The 26,963-nt window shown below is 43.5% G+C and overlaps 1 protein-coding gene across 1 annotated transcript in view; it reads left to right on the plus strand.

Annotated features, from left to right (window-relative positions):
• LOC8030779 (WD repeat-containing protein 37) overlaps positions 1-26,963 on the plus strand; it is a 230,184-nt gene that overhangs the window by 198,940 nt on the left and 4,281 nt on the right. Inside the window, exons 5-11 of the mRNA XM_040221875.2 lie at positions 4,123-4,311; positions 8,548-8,732; positions 15,000-15,048; positions 18,519-18,701; positions 19,505-19,643; positions 24,018-24,152; positions 26,319-26,430. Coding sequence (XP_040077809.1) covers positions 4,123-4,311; positions 8,548-8,732; positions 15,000-15,048; positions 18,519-18,701; positions 19,505-19,643; positions 24,018-24,152; positions 26,319-26,430 — 992 coding nt within the window. The remainder of the gene's footprint in view (positions 1-4,122; positions 4,312-8,547; positions 8,733-14,999; positions 15,049-18,518; positions 18,702-19,504; positions 19,644-24,017; positions 24,153-26,318; positions 26,431-26,963) is intronic.

Consider the following 26,963-nt stretch of genomic DNA (forward strand, 5'->3'; position numbering starts at 1 on the left):
CAAAGATAACGTCTTCGCGCAAAGATACCATCTGTGAAGATTGCATTTGTATGGAGAATCGTGTTCTCGATCTGGTTTAAGCCTCTTGCCACGCGTAGGGCCGGATGCGCTGCAGCGGAGCAGGTCCTAAGTCGTCGCAAGGGGCTTAAAAACGGGTCTTCTCTCAGCCGACCCTATTGGGTTGCAAGTTTGTGGACGGGCTCTTTACGAGGCGAAGTCGGTAGATTATAGTCTTCCAGTTTTAGTTGGTATGTGCGGTGCATCTCAAAACGAGAAGCAATAAAAGAAAACACAATAATATGGCGTGCAGAAAGTTCTTCAATCTTCTTTCTTCCAGAAAAAAAAAAATATCCACCAGGCAGTTATTTCAGGTGAAATAATTTGTGTGAACGATGGTAAATATGAAGACAGACCTTTCCGAAATAGTTCTTCTCGTCAATGAATTGTCATTTAAGCCGTCCTACACTCTAAAAAAAAGGGGGTGTAGGCGTTACACCCCTTGTCACATATACGACACCCCAAAACTTCAGTTGGACGTACGGCGCGCTGACGTCGAACTGGCTGCCCCAACTTTTGCGAGAGGGTTGATGACGGTGTGATATAACATATTAAACATCTAAAGTACGTACCAAAGTCTACAGGAAAAAAACACACTAGTTTTCCAGTTGAGTTTAGAAAACCTCCATAACTTTTTTTGCAGTCAGTCCCAATTACATTAACTATTTTAATGAGTTGCCCAACTCGGCTATCATGCAGCTCGTGAAATTTGGTAGCGTCGGTACAACATCAGTGCGCTGTACATCCAACTGAAGTTTTGGGGTGTCGTATATGTGACAAGGGGTGTAACGTCTACACCCCCATTTTTTTAGAGTGTATCATTAAGGAGAAGTTTGCAATATTGTATGCGGAAACAAAATACACACCCACAGTGGTGCGTGTTGAAATGATAATAATTCACACTTGAATGTACAGCGATGCAGACGCTCACTTCATTCTTACACAGTGTTATCGCAAATGCTTGAAACGAACAGTGCACACCATAAAGAATACTTCTTCACAAGACTCCTGATGACGCACCCTTGTATCCCAACAAAGCATGCCTTCCTCAAGTGCTGGGCCTGCGTGCCGAAGGAGTCAAAGCGAAACAAACAAAAAGACGTACAAAACATTTCTTCACATGGCAATGTGACAGCTGGCGCCGGAGAGGCAGAAGAAGGCAGTGACCATGGCAGAGTTGTAAAAGCCGCGCAACCCCTTTGCAACATGAGCGCCAACACCGCAACTATGGTGAGGGCGAGAACTATTTCTGAGAGAGTGAGGTCGGTGAGTTGGTGAGTTCATGAGTTCAATGAGGGGCATGAGTTTGTGAGTTAGGTGAGTTTGGTGAGTGGTGTGAGTTTTTTAGTTTGGTGACTTTATATGTTCAATGAGGGGTGTGAGTTTATTTATTTATTATTTATTTCAGATACCCTCAGGGCCAAAGGCATTAGAGAGGGGAGTGGGTACAATGTATAAGTATAAAGTTAAAAAATGCAGTGGTTATTAGTACAGTAAATTGACTCTTATTTATACAATGTTAGCTATGGCGTTCTTGAACTGCTGGGGATCTTTGATTGTTGCTGTCGGGGCGGGAAGGCCATTCCACTCCACTGATGTGCGAGGAAAGAATGACTGAAAAAAAGCATTAGTTCTACACGATGGAATCCCGACTTTATGAACATGATCTAATCTAGATGAGATGTATTGGGGGGGTAAAATATGTTCGGCGCGCAAGAAGGGATGAAGAAACAGTTTGTGAAAGAGACAAAGACGAGAGATTTTGCGGCGGGATGTTAGGGATGGCAGATCAAGGTTAGATTTCATTGTACTGATGCTTGCAGTTCTATTATAGTTAGACAATATGAAACGAACAGAATTATTTTGAACCATTTCAAGTGAGTGTATCAAGTTTTCGTGGCTTGGATCCCAAACCGAAACGGAATATTCGAGTTTAGAGCGAATGAGGACCTTGTAGAGTAGTAGTTTTAGGGATGAAGGTGCTTTAGCAAAGTTACGTCGAAGATAACCCAGCATGCGGTTAGCGTTATTAATGACGTACGAGGTGTGAACGCTCCAAGTTAGGTTAGATGAAATGTGGACACCAAGGTATTTATAAGAAGATACGGCGTCCAAAGGCACATTATTAAGAGAGTAGACGGGCGAGTTAATATTTTTTCTAGAGACACGCATAAGTTTACATTTGTTAATGTTTAGTTCCATGCACCATGTTTTGCACCATACAGAGATGGCGTTAAGGTCAGATTGAAGAGTGGTTATATCGTTATCACATAAAATTTCCCGGAAAATTACACAGTCATCTGCAAACAAATGAATATGGGAAGAAACACAAGAAGAGAGGTCATTAATGTAGATAAGAAAAAGGAGAGGGCCAAGCACAGAGCCTTGGGGCACGCCGGAGTGGACGCCACTTGGGGGAGAAGTGAGGCTGTTAGCTGAAACGAACTGAGAACGGTTAATGAGGAAGTATTCGAGCCATATAAGAAGTTTGGGATAGAGATTAAGCTGACTTAATTTAAGAAGTAAAAGCTTATGACACACCTTATCAAATGCTTTCGAAAAGTCTAAAAATATGCAGTCGGCGAGTGATGATCGGTCAAGAATGGCGTTTAGTTTATGAGTGAAAGATACCAATTGAGTTTCGCACGAATAAGTTTTACGGAAGCCGTGTTGTGAAGGTGTGAAAAATGAGTTCGATTCAAGAAAGTTAGCGAGGTTAGAAAACAGAATGTGCTCAAAAATTTTACACGGGATGCTTGTGAGCGAAATGGGTCGATAATTAAGGGGAGAATTCTTGTTACCTGATTTGTGGAGTGGAACAACCTTTCCCACCTTCCACTCAGCAGGGAGATAACCATCGTCAAGGGACTGTTGGAAAACTTTTGATAAAATGATAGAAGAATAAACACTGGTACTTTTTAAAAATTTTGGGTCAATTAAATCGCAACCAGGGGCAGAAGATTGTTTGAGTGATCTAATTACGCTTTCAACACCACTGGGATCAATAATAACAGGAAACATTGCAAGGTAATCACATGAGTTTACATTAGGCAATGGGACGTCTGTAGTTACGGAAAAATTGCGTGAAAATATATCATTAAGAACGATGGCACATTGGTGAGGTCATGATTTTGGTGAGTTTGTTAGTGAGGGCTTGAAGGTGAGAGTGGCCGTGAGGGTGAATAAGTTTTTAACTTTTCATTTTGAGCTAGCTGTGAGTGAGTTCAACCAAAAATGCTGACCTCTGGCACATACCCCAACCCTCCCAGGTTCAGTCTGACACCTTCCTCCGACTTTCCTATGCAGAGCACAAAAACTTAAAGCACACACAGTGCCCCAGAGCCATTTATTATAAGACCCCTGCAGAGTGAGAATCCTGGGTGAATCTCTGAATCTCATGTTTTGTTCACTGTATTTTAAGTGCCAAAGTTTTGGTATTTAAAACGAGAAATGCCTTAAAAATTCAGTTTGCAATGAATGATGGTGAATAATGCTCGCATTGGGCTTAATTTTAAACTTGCTGTCTTATTTCTCATTTAATTACAGTATCCCATTTAGTATGAGTTTTGGGAGATGGTTACACATAAAATAAAGAACTACAGAAATGGCAAATTTTGTTTGGGCTTTTGTATTTCTAATAGCCTTTTTTTTAAGTGTTTATTGTTTGCTTGATACATTTAGCCCGTATGGAGATTATGTGGTGTTGATTTCAGTCTACATACACTATTGCTTTCTTTATTCCGTTTATCTAAACCTGGGACCATCCTTTCGAGAAATTTCCCTAATAGACAGATATTACCAGCCAGTTTGACTATACCACCGCTGCCGCAATGCATCGAGAGAAGTTTTGTCTTTCGAGACGTGCGACAACCTCCTGGAGCTCTGCGCGTGTAGAGCACAAGACGGCACGAGCCCTCTTTTGCAGTGCCGTCTGCCTCCTATGAACTAAAGTAATGGCGGCGTCACGCCTGCGCCGAATGCTTAGTCAGATTGGTCTATTGCACATTCAGCTATGCACATTAGTTTGCGTTTCCTGATTTCGTCCCTTTTGTTCTGACTTTCCAGCGAGCCAGTTGTCTCAGAAGATCAAAAGCACGTACAAGCTGAAGGCCTCCACCAGTCGCATTGTGTCAAGTTTCAAGACATCGACCCTTGGCTGCCAACTTGCGATGAACTACTCCGGGCATCGAGACGGCGTCTGGGAAGTTAGCACTGCACGCACGGGCATCCTGGTCATTGCAACTGCGTCTGCAGGTGAGCTGGCTCTGACATTTGGGCTCCATTCATTTTGCAGGTGAGCTAGCACTCGGCTTGCGAAGTGCCCATTGCCTTTGCAGTAAAGCACTCAATTACGTATAAGTACACGAGCAATTCTTATTTCCTGAAAGAAACTGTACCTAGTACAAAAATGCACTAAAGGGGAAAGACTGAGTCTCTAATACGTGTTAAAGCAAAACTGAGGACGTATTTCAAGGAAGGTCTGCATAAAATACTTGAACCGTAGCATCTGCTCACTGGTACAGGAAAGTGCACAGAAGAGAAGTACCATCTATGGAAACATGAATTAACCTCTCCAGGAACTTAACAGCCTTAGCAGACTCTCTATGACATAAAGTCTTAACTCTGACTGGTGTGGCTGTGATGCCCTTAGCAGTGACCGTGACTTCAGCTTGGATTTTGCAAAAATTAAGAGTACAAGAATGTTGGGAGAGGAAACGCCTGTGTTAACATTGTAAGTGGTATGCTTATCTCAATAATGTTAGGTGCGGATAACAGTACACTTGGCCAAGCACTGTTTTCAGAATCTTCTTACATATCATCATGCACCAATCATCAACTACACTCGGGAGCAACTTTCTCTGGCAATCTGAAGAGAGGAGGAAAGCGCAGTCCAAGCAGCGGGCGCACTCTCTCCCCTAGCAATTGGCTGCATAGCCACAGAAAGTTGTTCGTGAGTATAAAAGTTAGGATCCTCCATTGCAGCACATCTACTTTTAATGCCCTCCTTCTTTGCTCAAATCTCAATTGATTCGAATTGCCTTCCTGCAGTCATAGTTTTAATTACTAGCACCGCTGATTTTAGAATTGCAATTACTAATTTGCTAAATTATGTTTCGTACTAATTTTGCATTTTTGCCTTTTTTTTCTTACTTTTATGTTTATGTTACAGTGTCCACTCTGTAATGCTTTAGGGTCATGTGAGAAAAATTAATTAAAAATAAAATGAAATGGCAGATAATTTGAGGCTGAGGATGATTTGTGTTTGGAATGGGATTTTTAATTGCTGTAAAATTACCCCCTTCAAAAGAAAAAAAAATTACTTGTGTAATTGTATTTTAAAAATGCATCTCTTTGAAATGAAAACTTGGCATGGCTCGACGGGCAATGCCAGTTCTTACCGCAGTTTCCAAGTAAGAAGCAAATGTGAGTGGGAGGATCACAAAAAAGAAGCAAGACGGACATGGTGACAAGAATGAGCGAGCGAATGCAGATATAATTCTCAACGTCATTTATGCAAAAAGGTGGAAGACAACTGAAAAATGGGCCTTAAATAAAAAAGAACATATACCGTAAGCAGAAGTCAAGGTACAATGATTATGTGCCTGCATGTTCTAGGTATTTAGCATATTTGAATGATGGTACAAATACCATATGGTAGTTAAACACCTTTCTAATATGACGAGGACCAGACCTCTGTCATAGAATTTACAACAGGATCTAACAGGGCTACATGAAATCGAGTTTTGTCATTAATTCAATATGCAAAATATAGGGGAGGACCAGCCCTTTAGTGCTGTGTAATGTTCTCATTTAAAAAAGGCAAAACAGCACTAGAATAAACTACGGATGCAAGGAACAGAGTACCAACCAGACATGTATGTAATGCATTACTAGCAACGGGTTAGTTATAGCTGGGTACTTAATTTGGTAATGAGTAGCGTATTTAATGTTCTAAAAAGGAAAGAGTAACGTATTTAGTTAATTTTACGGCGAAGTAATGAGTAACGGTATTTCATTACTTTTGAGGAGTAACATGTACAACACTCATTAAGCAGCCTCATTTTAATTCTAACCTGAGCATGCGCCTATCGCGACAAAGGCAGATAGGCAAACCGAAACACAACTAAACAATATGACAGTATTGCAACGTTTATTGCTGAACACGTCAGTAGAACTCTGCAGCCGGGGATGTCCTTCACCTCGCGAACACAGTGAGGTTTGTTGGTTGAACCTTCTAGAATCGTGCACAGACAGAATGTAAATTCGCAGGTTGCCAACGTGGGAATGCATAGAATCTATTGTCAATTTCAAATTCTAGAAGCAGAGAGAACAAAAGAAAGAGGGAATCCCAGGCTAGGGCATACTCCAGGGGACATCGAGGGGGTAAACCAACAGAACAAAACAACTGTGTTATTTTTATTTAACGGTTTTTCTTGGGTTCAGGTGGGTACCCCCTGTTCACAATGAAGGTTCAGTTCCCGAAGATTCATCAACTCTTCCTGAAGCACCACACTGCCTTTCCTTCGAGCGTGTCAGTAGAACGACTCTTTAGCGTCACCGGAGACGTGCTCTCAAGGAAGCGGGGAAACGTAACTGAAGAAAATTTTGAGAGGCCGCCACTGCCTAAGTGCCACGACTATGAGAAAGAAAACGATACGCCTCGCAAGTGGGCTCATTTTCGTCTTCTGCGCATGAGAAAGGAAGTAGCGGTGACGTCAGAACGCCGAGCCCTGATTGGCTGATCGCGAACCCCTATCTCAGCGTCGTCTGCTCCTTTGCAACGTCGTCTGCTCGCAACGTCGTCTGCGCCTGTCTTACCTTTCCTGCGATTTTCGGAGCGAACTCGACTTCGCCTTTAAGAGAGGGCAGATGAAATAACTCGGACGGTACGTTGTTTTTGTCTAAAACTAGCAGACGCGCATTAAGGAGGGAAGTCAAAGGACTCACTGGCGAGGTGTCCCGGGGCGCCGAGGTTTGTTTGCTTAGAACCGAGAGTGAGCGTGTTAGTGTCCGCAAGTTCCCTTCCAAATACTTTTTCCCTCCATTCCTGTGCGGCGAAACCCCTCACTCTTTAACGCCGTCGGCGGGTTGGCGCAGTTAATGTCGTCTGCTTTACGTCTGCTAGTCAAAGCGATGACTGCTTTACCTTTCCTGCGTCTGTCGGAGATTCACCGCTTTTTCACCGGCGAGAATCACCGTTGCCTCGGGAAGCAAGGAGATAGCAAGAGGAAGAAATTGACTTCTTGATCTAAAATTGAGGTCAGCGATCAAAGTATAATACGGGAAGGGTTCACAAGGGTCGTGCGGGCATATTCCATTCAGCACGCCAGCCGGTCGTGGGCAGACGGTCGCCGAGTCGCGGAGCGCCTGCTAGGCCTAACTGCCCAGCTCGTTTGGTCGCGTTCGGTGGAATCGAGGCCGTTGGAGCTTTTCCCGGGTGTTTGTGGATCCAGCGTTCTTGTTCGTCGTCGTCTGTTTCAAGTACTTCTTAATTTTTTTCTTCCTGCTTGGGTCCATATCACAAGAGCGAATGACATTTTAGCGAACGGCGACATTTGAGCGAATGGTCGTTTTAGCGAATAACGGGGGCGCGCGTTAACCCATCCGTCGCGCTGCGCTTTACGCCGCTTCGCGGCGACAGTCTGCGGCAACTCATTACAAAAATATGAACTCACTTGGCCCACCCGAAAACGCCGGTTCGCAGCGTCCGACTCTTCGCTAAAGTGTCATTCGATGAAACGTGGGCGTTCGCTAAAACGTCATTCGATCAAGTGAGTGCCTCCCGTCGGCCATGCTGATTTGATCGTAAGAAGTGCGTAAGACAGCTTCGGAGCTGCCGTAAGATTTCGTCGTAACCTGCGCAAAACTTACGAAAATTTCGTTTCGTGAATACGAATTTGTTCTTAAGTTTTGTCTTACGCACATTTTTTGGCGTAAGGTCGTTTCGTGAATCTGGCCTCTGCACTCCCGAAAGTCGCAGGAAAGGTAAGACAGACGCAGACGACGTTGCGAGCAGACGACGTTGCAAAGGAGCAGACGACGCTCAGATAGGGGGGCGCGATCAGCCAATCAGGGCTCGGCGTTCTGACGTCACCGCTACCCCCTGCGCGAGAAGCAGACGAACTTGCCCTCCGCATAAACCAGGAAACAAAAGCAGTTCTGGGTCGTCAAAGTAAAAAAGAAAAATACCTCGTTACGTCTGAGGTAAAGTTACGCTTTCCTTTTGAGAATCGGTAACGAGTAACTTATGTAGCTACTTTTTGAGCGAGTAACGAATAACGGTATTTACTTACTTTTTTTGGGGTAACGTGTAGTTGTCTGGTAGTAACACCAAGTACTTACCGTCAGCTATCAATATTGGGCCAGTACCTGGTGCGTGCTCCACTCCTTGTGTTCTTCATCTATTTTAGCATTGTTTTGTTTAGGTTATGTGGCAACTAGCCCAGCTCAATACCTTGCTGTCTTGACTAATGCTGCCTTACCTTACAGATCACACTGCGAGGCTGTGGGACATCCAGACTGGCCAGTGCATCCTACAGTATGCGGGTCACGCGGGCTCGGTGAACTCGGTGCGCTTCCACCCGACGCAGGACCTGCTTGTGACCGGCTCGGGGGATCAGAGCGCCCACGTCTGGAGGGCGGCCACTTCGGCAGCCTCGGCCCTCGAGCTGGTGGTGAGGCACACCCTCCACTTCGGCGAAAGTACCGTATTTACTTAAGTAATAGCCGCACTATTTATAAACAAGGCCCTTGTGTCTACTTTCCCACAAAGCACATATACACCCAATCATCACGTTGCACATAAATAACATAGCAAATGACTAGAGCACGAACACGAGTCTCCATACAAATGCAACCTTCATAGATGGTATCTTCGTGCAAAGACGTTATCTCTGTCCTTTAAACAGCTGGAATCATGCTGTCGTTTGCGGTGATTGGAAATCCGCGTGCTCCACGGAAAAAGCAAACCCTCAGGTTTTCTTCATAAACAGTGTGGCTATTACTCGAGTAAATACGGTGTCACGCCAAGCGCTGCTTTCTTCTCGCGGTTCTTTCTAAAGTATGTTTAATGCCAGAGCAGGACTAAACCCTTTGGTGCCCTCACTGTCAAGGTTTCCTAATTCCTACAGTTGGTTGCCTTGTGTGTCTTGAACTCTTGAACATGAAAAATACAGTTAATAATGAACCTATTTGAGGCTGATTCAGGGGTCCATGAAACAATTGGTTACTTTGGCCTCAGTCAGAATAAACACTTTGCTTTCATAAAGCTTGTAACAACAATAAAGCTTTGTTTACATGTTACTAAATGAATAAACAATGTGTCAGACATTCTTTGCGCATAGCACGCAAGCATTTGCGGTGAGACAAACCAAGACGCAGTGTATGTGAAGGTGCTGACTGCTGAGAGCTAACGTGATTATCCTCTTCCCTGCCAACAATAAAGGTGGCAAGAAAAGTGACAAGTGACTGACACAGTTCAATTGACATCTTGTCGAGGTCTTGTGTGAAAAAATAGTTATAGTTAAACCTCGATGTAACGAAGTCGGTAAAATTCGCAATTCACTTCGTTACATTGAAATTTCGCTAAATCGAAATTTGGCTTTAGCATGCAAAAAAAAAAAACAAATTCCGAAACATTTTACGGGTATGAAAACTCACCGAAAATGACATTTATTTTGGGGCAAAGTAATCCGTGAGTTTTGCTTGCGCCTTTACAACAGTAGCAGCGGCGTCATACGGCGTTCGAGTGCCCAAAGCGCTTGCACGGCATCTTGCTGCCTATGCGACGCCGTGTACCCCCTCAGTACGTCCATTGCGTCGAGCACTTCCCGAGTGCTCGTGATCACAGTACTTTCTTCAGGATGGCGTCCAAAACGTTTGCTTTCTCATCCAAAGAAAAGAACTTTACGTTTCCTTATGCCAGCAAGCACGTGAGTGCACCGCCCGGTTGAAAAATAAAGCTGTTTAGTTTAGGCGGTGCCAATGTTTCCAACCTACACAGCACTCTTGCCCGCACAGTTTACTTGCCCCCTTGCGCCCACAGTGTGCTTGCGCCTTTGCGTTACATCACGGTCACGGTCGCAAGACGATAATCGGTCTTCTCCTAGATGGCACTGCCCGTGCGGTCGCGCCATCACGTCGCTCCCCCGCTGAAGTTGGCTCCCGCGCTACCCGCGGTACAGTGGACTATGATGATCAGTGAATGTCAGTGGTGATGCTGTTATGCCGTGTAAACTTTTTGCTCGGCATTTTCTGGCCAGCCCCGCGGAATCCGCTTTGCCGCATGCCTCGCCGGCGCTACCGGCGCCGCATCCTCGGGCAGCCTAGGAACGTTGGAAGGCCTGTCCCCGTGAAGTAAAGTTTCAAAGCGCTCGCGTTCGCGCATAATTTTTTTTTTAACCACAACTTTTTTTGCGAAGTTGTTTTTTAGAGTCTTTTTATTTATTGTTTTCTATGGCAATGGCGCTTCGTTATATTGAAATAGCAGCACAATGGACTTCGTTATATAGAGACTAAAAATACATGGGGTCTATGGGCAAAAAATTATGAAAAATAAAATACTTCGTTAAATCGAGGATTTCGTTACATTGAAGTTCATTTTATTGAGGTTCGACTGTATATCAAGTTTGGTTTCTTTGGGCAAAAGAAAAGTGTCCATGAATGTGCATATTAGTTCTGAGGGTTATAAAAATTATAAAAATAATTCTTGGCATGCTGGCAAATAAAGGTGCTGACTTCTGACAGCTAACAAAATTATAACATTCATCGTCATGGTCATCTATCTCTCCAGTTGGCATTCAATTCGGCTTAACTATTGTTCATTAGTTTACCATTGTGTGCACCCTCCAAACGTTTTTTACACATGCTAGTTTTCGTAAAGAGTGCATTTATGAGGCTCAAATTCACTTTCTTCCTCAACCTCCCATTCCTCTTTCCTGACTGGCCTGCCACCTATCAAAACACATGAGGGAAAGAAATGCCTCTTGGCACAGAATAATCTTAATCATGATTGCCAGAATCCAAATACAAAGGGGTCCCATTAGCCCAAGTGGAAGCAAAAGAGGAAAATGTCAAACAAAAATGCTGCAACCAATAAAGCTGCTTTATAACATCATATGTTACATTGTTATGACAAGATGATCGATCACACACAAAAAAAGGGGTCATCTGGTTTCTAACTCCCAGCTTCCATTTCAGGATTTTTTATGCTTACAATGAAAGTAATTTTGTTTTTGAAGTTACCAAATTTATAAAAACAACTGAGGGGCTAGCCTTTGTCCACACCCCAAATGTCATAGAAAGGTTAATCTAAGGCTGAAATTAACCTGTCCTAAGGAAGTTTCAGTTGAGATCCCACAATGCTGTTGCTTGAGATAGTGTTATTGCAATAGCTTGAGAAAGCCTGCTTATGTGTTTGAGGTGCTTTAATGTTTAATAAATACTCTTGTGCGTAATCATCTGCATCACCTTTCTTAAATGTTTCGAACTGGTTGCTAGCTTTAAAGGGGCGATGCAACCTTTTTGACAGTCGCCGCCATACATGTATGGTGGTGATTAGACATTTAAGACGCAAAACTACACGCACTGTGGGAGGTATTGCTATTTGTTGTCTTCAGAGAACTTTAAACATTATATATACACAGTGTTTCACTTTGCTGGGCTATTTATAGTTGTCAAATCAGATGGTCTGCGCTCGTGATGCTCACTTCGCATGCCGTCCGCTCTGGCAGTGGTGCCAATGGGAGTGCTGGCTCTTTCAATTCAGACTTCCAACGCTTAAAAAAAAAGCCTGTGCATTAACCTTTTTTTGTATATTGTTCCTTTGCAAACAAAACCCGGCCACTAAGAAACATCTTTTGGGGAAAAAAAACTCGACCGTCAAAAAGTTAAGTAAATACTGCTATAATTGTTACTTGACATTCATAGCCTCTGAAATGTACATTAGTGTTTTCCTCCTATCAATGTCGGTCACAACAGGAGTTTTTGGAAAAACAAGCAGCGTTCACTCTCTCAACTCACAGCCAGAACAAGCAACCATGTGATCTTGAGCTGATTATGTGCTGGTGATGTTTATTATAGCCATACGCTGTGCTTGGGAAAGCACAGGGCACGCATTGAGTTCCACAGATCATTAACATTTGGCTATTCCCGCCATCGCGTGATTGTACACGAGCCACTACTCAAATACATGTCAAAGCACTGATTGTTATGAGCCCCAATCGAATGGTTACAGTGCTCATGTTCACTGTACGAGTTGCATTCAAATATCGTCATCACAGGGATTGCAAAGCTTGAGGACAAAATCCTGGGGATTGCAGTGTTGACAATGCTAACAATACATTCCCAACAACTTCATCATCAAGTTTTGCAAAGGAGAGATTGAAAGAAACGTCTGCTTTTATCTTTGAAATTACGCGGCAGCAAAGAAGCTTCTTGGTCAGTGGCGTTGCATGCTAGTATACTTGGGTCCCACTAGTGCCAATAAGCTTCTGTAAAATTAGAAACATTTCTACCCAATATCCTTGCAGAGCCTCTTAATGTCTTTGTGTGGTGGGCTCCTTACTTGAGCTGCTCTAATTTTAGCTCGAGTGCAGCTGTTCTGTTGACTTTGCCTTTGTCCAACCCTACCTCATTCCACCTGCGTTGTTACTCGGCTTGTGCAGTTTTCCAGTTTTTGCTGCGCATTGCTGCTCTTGCTGCATCTGTGTATGCAGCTGGCTTTAGGAATAACATAAGTAGTTCTACCTATGGCTTTTGCAGCAACAGCTGTTATGGGCTCCTCCCACCTCTGGAAATGATGTCCGTTGTTGATGTTGTGGTAGCAGCAGTTGTAGTCGTTATTGAGGTTGTAGTTGGTGTAGTAGGGCATCCGTCGCCAATGCTGCCAAGTACTTGAAATGATTGCCTGCCGCCCACGTAAATCGAATCTAGGTCTGCTGCATGCGAAGCGGGGGCATCACCACAGAGCTACACCACAGCGTTAGCAACCCATTTTATACATAAGTTTTTTGTGGTACCCGATGCCTACTGCATGCGCTTTCTGGAAAAAAAAAAAGAGCCGATAACAAAATGTTGTTGTAGTACTATATCAATGCCAAGAGCTCGTGCCAGGAGACATGCTTTCATGCTCTCCGTTTTGTTTTGAATGCTTTTGTTCATGCACCCGAGGGTGCATGAGTGCAACGCCAATGTCCAACGACTTCGCCGTGACTTGTCACAGCTATTGCAGTGACTGTACCTTGTAACACAGGACTACCAGATTTTTTTATAAGGCAGTTATTACTTATTTAAGAAATATTTCTGGCATCGTCATAGCCGTTTTACAGAATCTTGACACATTTTTGTATGTTTATCAGTGAACCAATGAGCACTACTTGAACCAAGTTGAATGCCACTGGAGAAATGACCATGACAATGAATGTTATGTTAGCTCTCACGCCTACAAATAAACTTCTCCTTCCTTGGTTTCTTGCATGCTATGCAAGAAAAATGTAAATCCATGCTACAAATTCTAGAAATTAAAATTTTTTCAAATGGATTTTGAGAGCCATCTTTTAGGGTGCCAAGTCAACACACACCCAAAGCATCCTAGAAAAAAAAACAAGATCATAAGTGGCCTTTTTTTTAATAAAATTGCAGTCAAAAATAGTCTTTTGCCCCTTTGCCGAGTTATATTGAAGAAAAAGTGCATGTCAAAATTTTTGGTCACATTTTTGATAGGCCAGCAATGGTCGTAATTGCAATTTTCTAAGATGCTTAGGGCACATTGATAGAGCTTGCGCCATAAAAATAGGATCTCAAACTCCACCTTAGTTCTCCTTTAAAGGGGCCCTGCAATCATATTTAAGCGTCTACCTTCTTTGCGGTTTCCACGTCTCTTGGGATTCGGGCAACCCAGCGGGCACTGAGAGAGTAACTAAATATCAGTGCGTCATATGTTAACCGGACGACGCAAAAACCTCCTCCACCTACGGCGGTGACCCGCGGTACCGAAAGCGCGCAAAATGTGAGGTATTCGGTCCTGGGCTTACTTGTAGTCAGAGTCGCTAAAAGCTTCTTTTTAGTCGAAATACAAAATATAAGAGGCACGCACGGTTTCAATTATTTATGAAAGTAGTTTTTGTTCAGTATTTTAGATCAGAAAAGAAACAAATGCAGTTTATAAAGTCCGGAAACCATAAATGACCCGTTGACATACCCGCCACCAAGCGGTAAAAAAGGCGGCACATACTAGAAAGGAATAGTGGGATCAGGCTCCAACAGGCGGCGAGCGTTAGGAAGGTCCCATATGTATGCGGCGGTGCTGCGGTCGTTTACGAACTCGAAGATTCGACCGATTTCGAGCATTCCGAAGGCCTTCGGCGCAGGTTTGGCTTGCTGTTTGGCCGTTTCGTGGTATGGCAGCACGAAATGGCTCCCGTTCTGAACTGATCTTTACCCCGTGTTTGCTCTCGTTTGTGGCCAATGAAGTGTCATGCCAAATTAGTGTTTAATCGCGCAGAAAATGCAATGCGAGCCACCCTGGCTGCCCGCTTCATGCAGCCTATCCAGAACATGCTTTAGTTTTGCCCTCTCAAGCTGTCAACACGGGGTGCGGCAGCCGTGGGCCCTCGCTGAGCTCACTACCCGTCTTTTAGTTCACGGCCACTCAAGTGGCCAAAGACGTCATGAAGGAGGTTATTTTTTGCTTGTTTTTGTAATTTTAATTTGCCTATAACTTCTAAAATAAGGCGAAATTCGAAAGAAAAAAAAGTTTCATTAAGTTACTATGTCTAGTGCGCTCAGGCTCGGTGCAAATTAAAAACCTGTAAAAAATTCATTGCAGGGCCCCTTTAAGCCAAAGTTGAGTATGTTTTCCAGTGGAACAGAGTGGAGAGAACGTTCATTTCCATTATTTGTTTATTACCTTCTAAAAATGTTGGCTATTTTGTGTGTTTCAGAAGGGCCACTCGTCAGAAGATGAAGTTGATCTCTCCGAGAAAGAAGATGGTCAGTGAAACGTTTACGACACTCCCCATTTACCTTCCGTTAGAATGTTAGTTTCAAATTACATACATGAAGAGCATGTACAAAATGATTGGGTACTATCCTCTATATTTTATAAAAATTGTCTGCTTATCTGAGAGAGAAATATGGTTCACCTTCCTTAGTCTTTAAAGTGTGTCTAATTTTATTAGTCTGGTTATAACTATGTCTTCTACATTTTGCTGTTTGTTTTGAAGTTTGGTGGTCTAAGTTATTATTCATAGAGATTTATGCCACTGATAGATTGTTCTCTGCTTGTGCAATAAATGATGCTTGTTTAACTGTGTATTTATAGCCACTATACACGCTACGCATTGCTCACTACTGCACTGCAGAAACAGAGTGGATGTAACTCAAGCACTGATCAGGGTGCCCCTAGTGGCAAGCAGATTGGTTTTGTAGGGACTCTGGAAGCAGCTGCCACATTGAGATTCGAGAATGCGTCAAAGCAAGCTAGGTATCGCAAGTTGTATGACAGATGTGCCTTTCCGGAAATACCAAAATTTGTTCCGCAGTAGTACAGATAAGGGGGGGGGGGGAAGGGGGGAACTCGCCCAGTGTGAGGTTATATGGGTTTGCAGTGAAACCTTACAAGACTGAGTGTCGCTCGACTTGTGTGGAGCTTGTGTATAGTTGTGGGTGGCATTTTAACATGAAACGTTCTTTGACTAGGCGCTCGGCATTTTGTGAAGCCTGGATAAAAGCGTGGTCGCGAGGCTCGACACTGATTGGTTGATGGGTGGGAGAAGAGGAGTGAGGTGCTCGACGTTGATTGGTTAACAGAGTGGTCATGTGACCAGGAGGGTAGGCGAGGAGGAGCTCGACCACCTGTGTGCTCTGAGGGAGAGGAACTTGCGAGTACAGAAAGCTCTGCGAGATCGCCAGGTTTATCAGCCCGAATAATGGTAGTATCGCTTCATTCTAGGATCAATGGTGGAACTGACGAGTGATGATGTGGTGCAGCTCTTGTAACAGGGAAAAACGGGTTTTGGTGCAGAAATTTTCACTTTTAGACGGGGCAATTTTGAGTTTTCATGTCAGAAAATTTATATGATATCTTTTGAAAATTAGCACGTGGAAAACAAAAACTACTGTTGTTGGAGTGTTAGGAGACTATTTAAAGTGTCATACCTACAGGAGACCTGGCCGCTACAGATATTTATTTAGTTATTGAACAATCATATGCCAGTAATTTTTCAGATGTCTCAGTTAAGCTATTAAAAGTACCGATGGCGTCTTAGGTCTGTGTTTGATGTAAAAATGTGTTTTTGCTACTTCAAACCTGCCAAGTCTCCCGTATTACCCGGGAGGCTCCCAAATTTTCACCATTTTATACGATGGTGCGATTGACAAGAAAATCTTCCAAAATCACAAATTACACGACCACCCTTTTCTCACTTGCACTTAAAGGAGTGTTTGTCATCGCAACAGACGGAGCAATGATAGCGAGGCCTAACAGTTGTCTTCATGTAAATTCATTGTCAATATTTATTTTTAAAAAAACTGCTACCCCGGTTTCGAAAATCTCCCGGATGTGGTGTCTCCGAACTTTGCAGGCATGCTACTTTGTAGGGTTTGTATCACGCTGCTCTCGCTCGATTTCCACCTGTTACTTTTCATAGGGCAGCTAAGCGGAGCATATATAGGTACTCTAACCGATCACAATGGCAGCGCTAACTATTCATTGCGATTGATATCAGCACCGTTCGCACAAAAAACGATAACTCTTCATTACGCGATTAGCCCCATTGAGTGTGCTTCTCACGGAGCACTTGTGCATTTTGGGGAAGCAATACCCGTGGAGCCCACGAGCTCCGCGGTTATTGCTTCTTCACAGTGCACAAGTGCTCGGTAAGAAGCACACTCAGCGGTGCTAACTCACCCCAATCAACGCTTTGAAAAGTACTGTAGAATACAGGGGGCCGCCCACCCCATTTCCACGGAAAACTGGGTTAATCTAGACATGGGCACTTGTCCAGTCAAATCGGTCGGTTAACACATAATTTGCAGAATTCCCAAAGAAATGTCAATAGTGGGCACTTGGATGAGGTGGGTGCTTCTTTGGTAATTTACAATATGAACATCAGGATCGCAGTTCATTTCGAAAGAATGTTGAATAGTGTATCAAAGTGATAGCTTTAAGGAGCTTGTATCGCAGAAAAGCCGGCGTCGGCGGCGTGACGGGCAACCCATGACTCTTCGGTTGTGAGCCTGGCACGCTACCGACGAGGCCACACAGACACGCACAGCTTGGGAACGAGCGGGGGTTTATATTTAGCTATCGCGTTTTAATCTTAAAGGCGAAGCTTAAGCATCCTCCTGTTGTTTATTCAAAACTACTATTTGAAAATTCAAATATTTGCACAACACTAGAGAGCAGTGTATGTATTACAGAGAGCGTGGCAAAGTTTGCACTAACAAGCGATTGCCAGTACTTCCGACTGAAAGGCTGACATCAAAACTGCTGGCATCATGGAATGAGCTAATCGTGGGCACCAACTTAGTCAATATAAAAGTATTAATGTTCATTATTGCCTCTCCGAGAAAAACGTGAAATTCCTGCCAAACTAATTGCTATAGATACATGAAGTGAGCCATGATCGGCGATGTGTGCAGTTGCGATGTGCAACGACGTGAACGTCAATTGACAGCCGACGTCTCCTTGCATGCATTTTGATTCAGCTACACATTCAATGAAAACAATCGTACTCCCGCCGTCAAGGTTGTTCAGGGCAGAAAAGGCGTCCTTATGTCAGCATTGCTCATTCGAAGGCTATAAAAAGAACTCGCTTTTTTATTCTTCTTCGTAATTTGATGTGTTTTAAGCACCCACGCACACAGAGTTTCTTCTGCGGAGCAGACCATGTCGTTGCATCCACATACGTCCGTCAAAAAATTTAAAATAAAATAATAACTTCACACTATGCTTTTGGTCCCATTACTAGAGCAGCTTGTCCTTTGACAGATGTGTGTCACGATACACTCTTTGTCAAAACATAGCTCGCCGGCACCACATCCCTTACTCTCTATGCCTATCAAATGTGCGCCGACTCCGCTTGGCAGCGCAGAACAACGGGAGACCGAGGCAATGCCGCCGGCTCGGTCACTCCCTTTAGTCGAGGTTTCATGTTTCACGAGTTAATGGTTTTGTGAAATTTGGAAGGTATTTTTTTGGAGTTTCGCTTAAGATTCAGGATTTATTGGGCCTTATTTCCGTTAGATTCCTTATTCTACAATATTTGTAGTTTAATAATGCTTTGTTCCTAATATTTAAAAAAATTAGGTGGCGTCAACATTAGTCGACGTGTCATCTGCACTCGGAGAAAGAAGACTTGGCAGGCTCGGAGTGCCCGCAATCGACGAGAGCGAAATGGAAAAAGCTACATAATAATCCTGCGTTGAGGTCGTTTGCTAAGGCTTGCCTTGCTTTTCAGACGTAGACTCGTCGAGCAATGTGCTGGTGATGAAGAGCCCTCTGACAGAGCTGACGGGCCACAGCAGCGTGGTGATTGCTGCCGACTGGCTGTCGGGCGGTGACCAGGTCATCACCGCCTCCTGGGATCGCACGGCCAATGTGTACGACGTCGAGAAGGGAGAGCTGGTCATCCAGCTTGTGGGTGGGTGCCACTTCTGCCTTGGCTTCTTGAGGTTGTACCCTACCTAAAGCCTTGGGGGCCATCCCTGCCAGAAAATATGCTGTGCTAGGCTACACCTGGGGGTGTTTGCATAATTTTGATAGTGTCACCGATATTTCAAACCAAAATAGCGAAGGTTTAACTAAAATTGGACCCGACGAGGTGAGAATCACGATGAGAAGGTGACAACCTTTGCCATCACGATTACCATGATGAGAGGCTATTGATGTTCTCCTTTTTGCAATTTCTTGACTGTGAATCTGCTTGTTTCATGGAGACAGACAGTAAGACAGTAATTTTTGCTGCTGGGTGGTTGGCATTGTGTATCAGATATTACGATTGTGGACTTTGTTTTCAACATGACAGGCTCACACTTCTGGGGCCATCTGATGAACGGTAACAGCCGTCAGTATACGAGCATGAGAGTTCTTAGTTGCATTTTAAAATGGCAGGTGACAGTCAATGCTCTGCAATTAAACTTGCCCAGCGAACCTCTCATTCGCCAGAAACAATGCGATGCATGCCAGCTCGTCTTGGTGTCAGATTGAAGCGGTGGCATTGTCTGTAGTTCTCGCAGATAGCCAGTGGTGGAGCATGTGCACGGTCCACAGCTGTGTGGGCAAATGCTCCATTTGCAAACAGTTGCTTGGCAAAGGGGTATACTGTGTCTCTGTAGAAAAAAAGAAAATCTCTGCCACATGATTAAAGTTAATACGACAGATGACAGACAGTGGAGCCAAAGTTCTCGACATATGTAACTAGCCTTTGTCTCTGCCCTCACCAAGGCCACGACCAGGAGCTGACCCACACCAGTGCCCACCCGACACAGCGGCTGGTGGTGACGTCGTCCAAGGACACCACGTTCCGGCTCTGGGACTTCAGAGAGCCAATCCACTCAGTCAGCGTCTTTCAGGGGCACACGGAGTGAGTTTTCTGGTTCTTTTATAACTAATCTCAAGGTTCTTGTGTATTAAGTAGCGAGTGACTGCTGCAGTCTCTCCGGAAATCTAGAAGTCCTTTTTAGAACGCAGCTCTTAGGCGCTTGTTTCCGGGTTGAGGAGTGGCGGCACCGTCAGCATAACCATGCGCGTTGCATTATGGGACGTCACAGTTTCCCCGCTATATTTAGCGAGGAAATTCAATTGGTGTTGAGGTCACATAACATCAATTTTCCCGCTAAATATAGCGACGAAACTTAACCCGCTGAATTTAATGGGATAATTTCCCTGCTAAATTTTGCGAGGAAATTTAGCAAACATTTTCCGGCTAAATGGGAGGCAAGGAGGAAGGGAGGGTACGGAGGGGGAGGAGGGGCATACCCCCCCTTCTCCCTCTCAAGAGCTGCACTTTAATTTCGCATTACAAAAAACTGTAAATACTATAAATGACTTTATTTTCGCAAGGACCTCATTTTTGCGAATTTTGTGACTCTCCTACAATTCGCAAAAAATAGGTCCCGCAAACAATTCCGGTAAAATATAAACACATAGAAATCTATATTGAGATCCCACGACATCGCGAAAATTAGAGCCCGCGAATTATTTCAAAAATTTAGCTTTGACCTAAATCGCGAAATATTGAGCCCGCAAAAAATAAGTTGTTTACAGTGATTCTGTGAGCTAGGTGGAGTCCTACAGTGATGTCTCGTTAATATGGGCACCTTCGTTTCCCCAAAAATTGTCCATAATGCAAATTGTCCAGAAAAATGAGACAAAAATGCAAATAATTTCACAGTTTATCCCTGAAAATGGTGTCCATATGGCAGGGTATCCATATTAACGGGGTCCGTATTAATGAGAAATGACTCTAACAGCAAATTACTTGAAGTTGGTGTGGAAACTTGTTGGCTGCACTGATGCAATGGCTGTTGGATGCTGAATTCTGGATGATGATATGATGATAAAACCCTTGGAAAGTGTTCTTGATGTTGCTCGGGTTATTCCTTGGATAGCGCAAAGCACGCACCTCTTGGGCAACTCTCCTGAGCACGTAGCACGTGAATGTGGCACGCCACTAGCATGCCACAGTAACAGTACCCAGTACAACAGTGACCCAGGTAGGAAGAATCCTGAAACCAAGAACGTCTGGCCCTTCCTTGCGTGCGTCTTTCTGCTCTTTTTTTTTTCTCTTCATCTTTACTCATCACAATTGTAACCCATCTCACTTTAAGTGCGAGCGCAGCAGAAGCTCCAAAAGTGCAGCTTCGGGCTTTATGCGTTCTTGTCAAGTAAGCAGGCTCATGCAATTTCCAGCATCGTTAAGGGATACTTGCTCGTATTTCTAGCTTCCCCCCGCAATTTCGATCTGGATGAGTACAGTTCTAACATGCCGTCATGTGTCACCGCTGCATGACGCGACGCTCGTTAAGTCTCCAAACTTGCAGTCATACTTCACTGGTTAAATTTCTCATCTACAGTATGTAACAGTGTCGCTCCACTGTGACAGTCTAACTCATGCTGTCCTAACATTAGTGTTGTGCGAATGTTCGAATTTTCGAATATTAGTTTCGTATAATATGCAATTTGATATTCGCTTTGATGTGAACTGCGATATTCTTACTTTTCTAAGTGTTAATAGTGGCGGTTTAGCCCTTTTGAGTGCGCTTCTCATCGAGCACCTCTGCACAGGTGCTCGGTGAGATGCGCACTCAACGGGGCCAGTCAGCTGCAATTATACTAGAGTATCTCGTTATTGCGAACGTCATTATAACAAACCACTCAGATATACGAACATTTAAAAAGTCCCCTTCGGAATGCCTATTAGCTTCAATGCAAAAATATTTCAGTACTACGAATTTCAAAATATTGAATATTTCAGAATGACGCGTGTAATGTAAATGCTTTTGTATGCAAAATTAATTCGAAGTCACAGCAGCACGCACATTTTGGCCAATTGGCGGCTCCCAAAATGCCCAACCATCAGAGCCGTGTATTGGGAGAGTTTAGCCATTCATCATGTAGGCGAGCATCTCCTGGCAAACTACAGGCTGCAAAACAGCTTCTAACGGTGGTCGTGAGCTCTAAAAATGCAACTCCACTAATTTAAGCCGTTTTAGTCTCGCTAAAGTAAAAAAGCAACTTTTTGTGACCGAAAATTTGGCTCATGTGAAGTTTGCGTCACGCCCATATTCAACGGTAGAATAAACAAATGTGTGCTCTAAACCAGAGGAAACTGCGTAGTTATGATCATCGCTGCTGCGAGATTGAATGCTTCTATTTCGCACTTCAAATTTCATTTCCAATATTGTGAAGTCGCAGTCTGTTTGGTCGACGCTCTGTCACACTTTTAGTTTGCACTGCAACCGCGGGGGGAATATTTGGCACTGGCGGCAGCCTTTGCTTCGCCCATCGACCAAACTCTCCCAATATACGGCTCTGCCAACCATGTGCCAACCATTATCATCATCAAAGATCGACTTGGGAAACAAATGCGCACTAGGCCTAACCCGCTAACTTAGCACATTCCTCCCCTTCACGCGGGCTGTACTGCATCAGCAAGTTGCGCATATTTTTTGGAAATGACAGTGCGACCGAGACTCTCCATAGCAAGGTGGACGACATTGAATCGTTCGTCCTGCAGCGTTTGCGCTGCACCAACCAGGGAAGATCTCGGGTTTCTTCCATTAACTGTGCCTTGTGCGCAGTGTTTAATCGCGTGAGCGGTGCCAGTGTGTCATTGTCGGGTCACTCTTCCTCTAGCGTCTGTGCTGGACCTTTTCTTTTAATAAACACGTAGTGATCAATGACGTGTTGTATTTATTTTTTTCTGGATAAAACTGATTGTTTGGATATTTCTGTTGCAAAGGTATGTTATTTTTTATCAGATTTAATTTCAATTTACGAATTTTTCACTCAAATAATATTTCAAAATATTGAACGATTTTCGCGAGTTCTACGAAATTCGTTATATCGAGATTTGACGTGTTAGGAGCAATGTCTCGATAACCCGTGTTCATCATTCATGCTTTTTTTTTTGTCAAATTTGAATTTAAACATATTTATAAATCCCCTCGATCTGGACAGCTGTAACGAATCTTGTTTACATGCCACAATTCCTATAGTTGTATTAAAATTAACTAAGCTTAGAAGTGGACAAGTGAAATGTTAAGAACCACCTTCACGAGTTCAGCTGAATTTTTGTTTAAGCGTGGTGTACAGTAGTGAAAGACTGAAGAATATTTGTTTTAAAACTATGGGCTTGCCCCCACAATGGTAGGACACAGGCATAGCGCATTGGGGATTAAGTTCCTTGTTTAAGTTGGAAGTTGTTTGACAGTAGTAATGATGATAAGAGCAGATAACTAGGTGTTCATTGTTCTTTTTCTGCAGGACGGAGGCTTGGGCGAGTTGGTTGTTCATGCTTGGGTGAAACAGCGCACAAGACCTACACACAGAAGACAGGCACAGAAAAAATCACACATACTCAGCACTAGACTAACAACTCAAGTTTGTATGTTTTTTTTCTCTGACCTGATGATAATGATGATGATGATGACCAGAGAAAGAAGAAATACAAACCTGTGTTGTTAGTCAGCGCTGTGTATGTGTGATTTTTTGTGTGCCTGTCTTGTGTAAATCTCGTGTGCTGTTTCACCCAAGCTGCTTTTTTTGCAGCTTCTCGTTGTTAACAAACTGCTGCTGGCTGCATTATTGAGAAGGGTACACTACATAATAGCAATTTTAGAGAATTATGAAACATCTCTGTATGTTTCACTTAACTATGGATGGATGCACCCTATGTTAAAAGGTTGCTAATCCCCCATTCAACTTAATTCAGCATTTATTCAAACCAGACTTTACAGCGTGCCCACTGGCTCATAAAAGTTAAATTATTGGAAACTTCACTAATTCACCTGCAAATCAGCTCTGCCACAGAACCAACTTTTCTAAGCATTTGATGGATGGCATAGCTCATTAAATCAACAGTTTATTGCTAGATGACAGAGTAACTATTCCATTATAGTAAACATAAATCCAGAAATTTAGCATATTACTACACATCCAACCACAGAAGCATTATGGCATCAATACTTATTAGATAGCAGAAAGAAGAGAGGCAGTGTCTGACTTTTATTTGTAATTTTAAGCATCATTCAAGCTTAAACAACTAGCTTGATAGATGCTGCAGAATGGTACATTACTAGCACCATTTACCATTGTCACCATACGACTGACAAGAATGAGAGTTATGAAGTGTGCTTGCATAATTGGAACCATCAAAATCTTGATTTATCTTTAATGAGAAATCTAAAGGTAGTGCTTGGACGTTTAATTAAAACTTTACACCCTACCGTTCTAGGGCCGTCACTTCTGCAACTTTCACGTCTGTGGACAAAGTAGTTTCTGGAAGTGATGACCGCACAGTCAAAGTCTGGGATCTGAAGAACATGCGATCTCCACTTACGACCATCAGGCTGGACTCGCCAGTTAACAGGTATGTTGCGATTCCCATATTTTTACATTTCAATATAGCAAACCAAAGAAAAAAAAAAAAATTTAATGCCGCGAAGTAAATGGCACTTTGTGTTTCTTTAATTATCTCAGGGGTAGAAAAAAAAAGCACAAAGCATTCTTCAGAAACTGAACATAATCCCGGTGCAGTAATATTGGTGCTTAACTGTGTTGGTGTTGGTGACGTGCCTGGCATTGGATGGGAAAGAAGGGGACATGGTTAGGATTCCACAATGCTAATGGGATTCTCGTACATAATACCGTATTAACTCGCATAATGAATGCACCCCCCCACAACGGGTACCAATATTTTGACTTTTTTTGTTTCCCCTCACGTAATGAATGCACCTCCAATTTTTAACTCCCCTAGTCTCGAATTGCGTCCAATTTAGCTAGCCACCAAGCCAATTTTCTTCTGCCGCCAAGCGGTCAAGCCAAGTCAAGCAAAGCCAACCCGCTCTCATAATGGCTGCAAGTGCGTACTTGCGGAAGTGATCAACTGGGAAACCGAGCGGCGCGCATACTTGACGAAGCTTGGGTCGAAGAAGTGCCCAGCCCCGGACATTCTTCGCCTATCGGATGCATTGACGTCAACAAACACGCCGAAGGCGTCCTAAAAGGTTTGCAATTTATAAAGCATGGTTACTGTGGCATGCCCCCGACCAGCCGTGGGTGCACCTCCATCAGTGGAAACGTGCCACAGTACCTTGTCGTGTCATATTGGCACCTAATGTGACATTTGCACGAAGTGTGTAAATGCAAAAATTTTACCCCGTGTAATGAATGCACCCCCAAATATGTGTAAATTTTTCGGAAAAAAAGCGTGTTCATTATGCGAGTAAATACGGTAGTACTAGATTGTGCCACTGCCCCTATACTCTGTTCACCCTTAGGCTGAAACTACGGTGGAAGCTCTATGTCTGCCGGACCAATCGGCCGCCTCTCTCTTATCGCCTGGCCCGGCTCTCCGTGCATGGGTATTGCCAGGAGCATGATAACATGATGAAAGAGTGGCGTATGTCTGGCCCAACGAGGACATGGCTTCCACTGCCGTCCAAGCTTAGGGCTGAATGGAGTATAATATCATCCTAAAGCATCTCCTTTTGCATGGGATGAACGGTAAACAAAATTATTGCAAACTGTTTTTTTTCATGATCTAGCCTTACTGCACAGCCTTGACTTAAAAGGCATAAGATTCGAGCTCTACATACCTGCAGGATATCTGCAGGCAATGTTACCGGAAGATGCAGATAAAAGCTCAGCTCATTTTGCAGGTATCAGATCGGATGCACATGCAATGTGATCTCCAGTCATTTTAGACAGGATGGAGATATGCAATGTGCGAGACATCAGTTTCTCAAGCCAAAACGGTTTTATGCCTGCTAGACATTTGATTCCACCTAAACTTAATTGCCTCAGTGCTTTAAATACAAAAAATGTTTTTGTGATTTTTTTTTTTTGTTGTTGGAATAGGTTGCAAATTTTCAGAACTGCACCGCATCCTTCACCAAGGAATACTGCTGTGGCCGCAGTATGCAGCATTCCGGTGGTCTTGTGGTCCGTTCCGTAATGATGATCCCGTTGCAGAGGCATTACTGGTTTTCTACATTGCTGTGCGTGTTAAAGGTGCAAGCATGTGGACTTACTTAGGCAGTTTTGTTTACGGAAGTGCATATGCACAGATGCTTTGCGTCTAAACTTTATTTTGAAAAATAGCAACTTGCAGGATGGATGCAAATAAAACTGGAGAATGCTTGTGGATGTGGTTCGAATGCAGATACAAAGTCTGCGGATGCAGGTTATGAAAGCAATGTCCGTGCAGAGCTCTTCATATGTGTAGTTGCAGTTGTCCTCTCAATATCCAACTTTGAAGTCACCAGGAACACCTGCGATTTGTTCCTGGCAAATTCCTGGAACACCAGTTGAATTTGTCCGGGTAAAGCGCAAATCAGATTATCCGAATAAATAAACAATGTCGTCTTGCAAAAAACACAGTTTCTAGGATGTCCTCTCTTTCATACTTTGATTTGTGCCGGTGTTTAAAGCCACTTGTGGGCTGGTGGCATTGGCAGACGTTTCAATCGTGTCCCATCAGAAGTGTTTTGCAAGTTTTTAAGACTTGTCTTTTATTGTTGTTTTTTCTCTCCAGATTAGCGGTGTCCAACCAGCATGTGATAGCCATTCCTCACGACAACAGGCAGGTCAGGCTGTTCGACATCTCTGGGGTTCGCCTTGCAAGGCTTCCTCGCAACAACAGACAGGTGAGTTCTTATTCTCTCCACCATTTGCAATTAATGCCTTCTAGTTTAACCACAGCCCTTTGAAAAGCACTAGTGACCTGCCTAAACATCTCTTAAAAAAAAAAAATTATGCCATTAGGTTTTTATGTTGTGTTGTTTTCAAACTCGGTTCTGTTACCAGAAAAGGAAAATGATAAGAGACAGTAACACACTAGATGTGTATAGCTTTTTTTTTTATTGCTGGGTTTCAGTTGGCTCATATAGCGTATTTACTTGCATATGGAATCCACTTGCATAATGAACGCACTCCCCACGACGGGTACCAATATTTTGACTTTTTTCCCCTCGCGTAATGAACGCACCTCCAATTTTAGGCTCCGCGAGTCTCGAATTGCATCCAACTTGGCTAGCCACCAAGCCCACCAAGATTTTCTTTTGCCACCAAGCAGTCGGGCCAAGTCAAGCCAAGCCAAGCCGCTCTCGTAATGGCTGCAAGTGTGTAGTTGCAGAAGTGATCAACCGTGAAACCGAGCAATGCGCAGACTTAATGAAGC

The sequence above is a fragment of the Ixodes scapularis genome, unplaced genomic scaffold (genome assembly GCF_016920785.2).
Source record: "Ixodes scapularis isolate PalLabHiFi unplaced genomic scaffold, ASM1692078v2 PGA_scaffold0__279_contigs__length_252992795, whole genome shotgun sequence".
In the NCBI taxonomy this organism is placed as follows: domain Eukaryota; kingdom Metazoa; phylum Arthropoda; class Arachnida; order Ixodida; family Ixodidae; genus Ixodes; species Ixodes scapularis.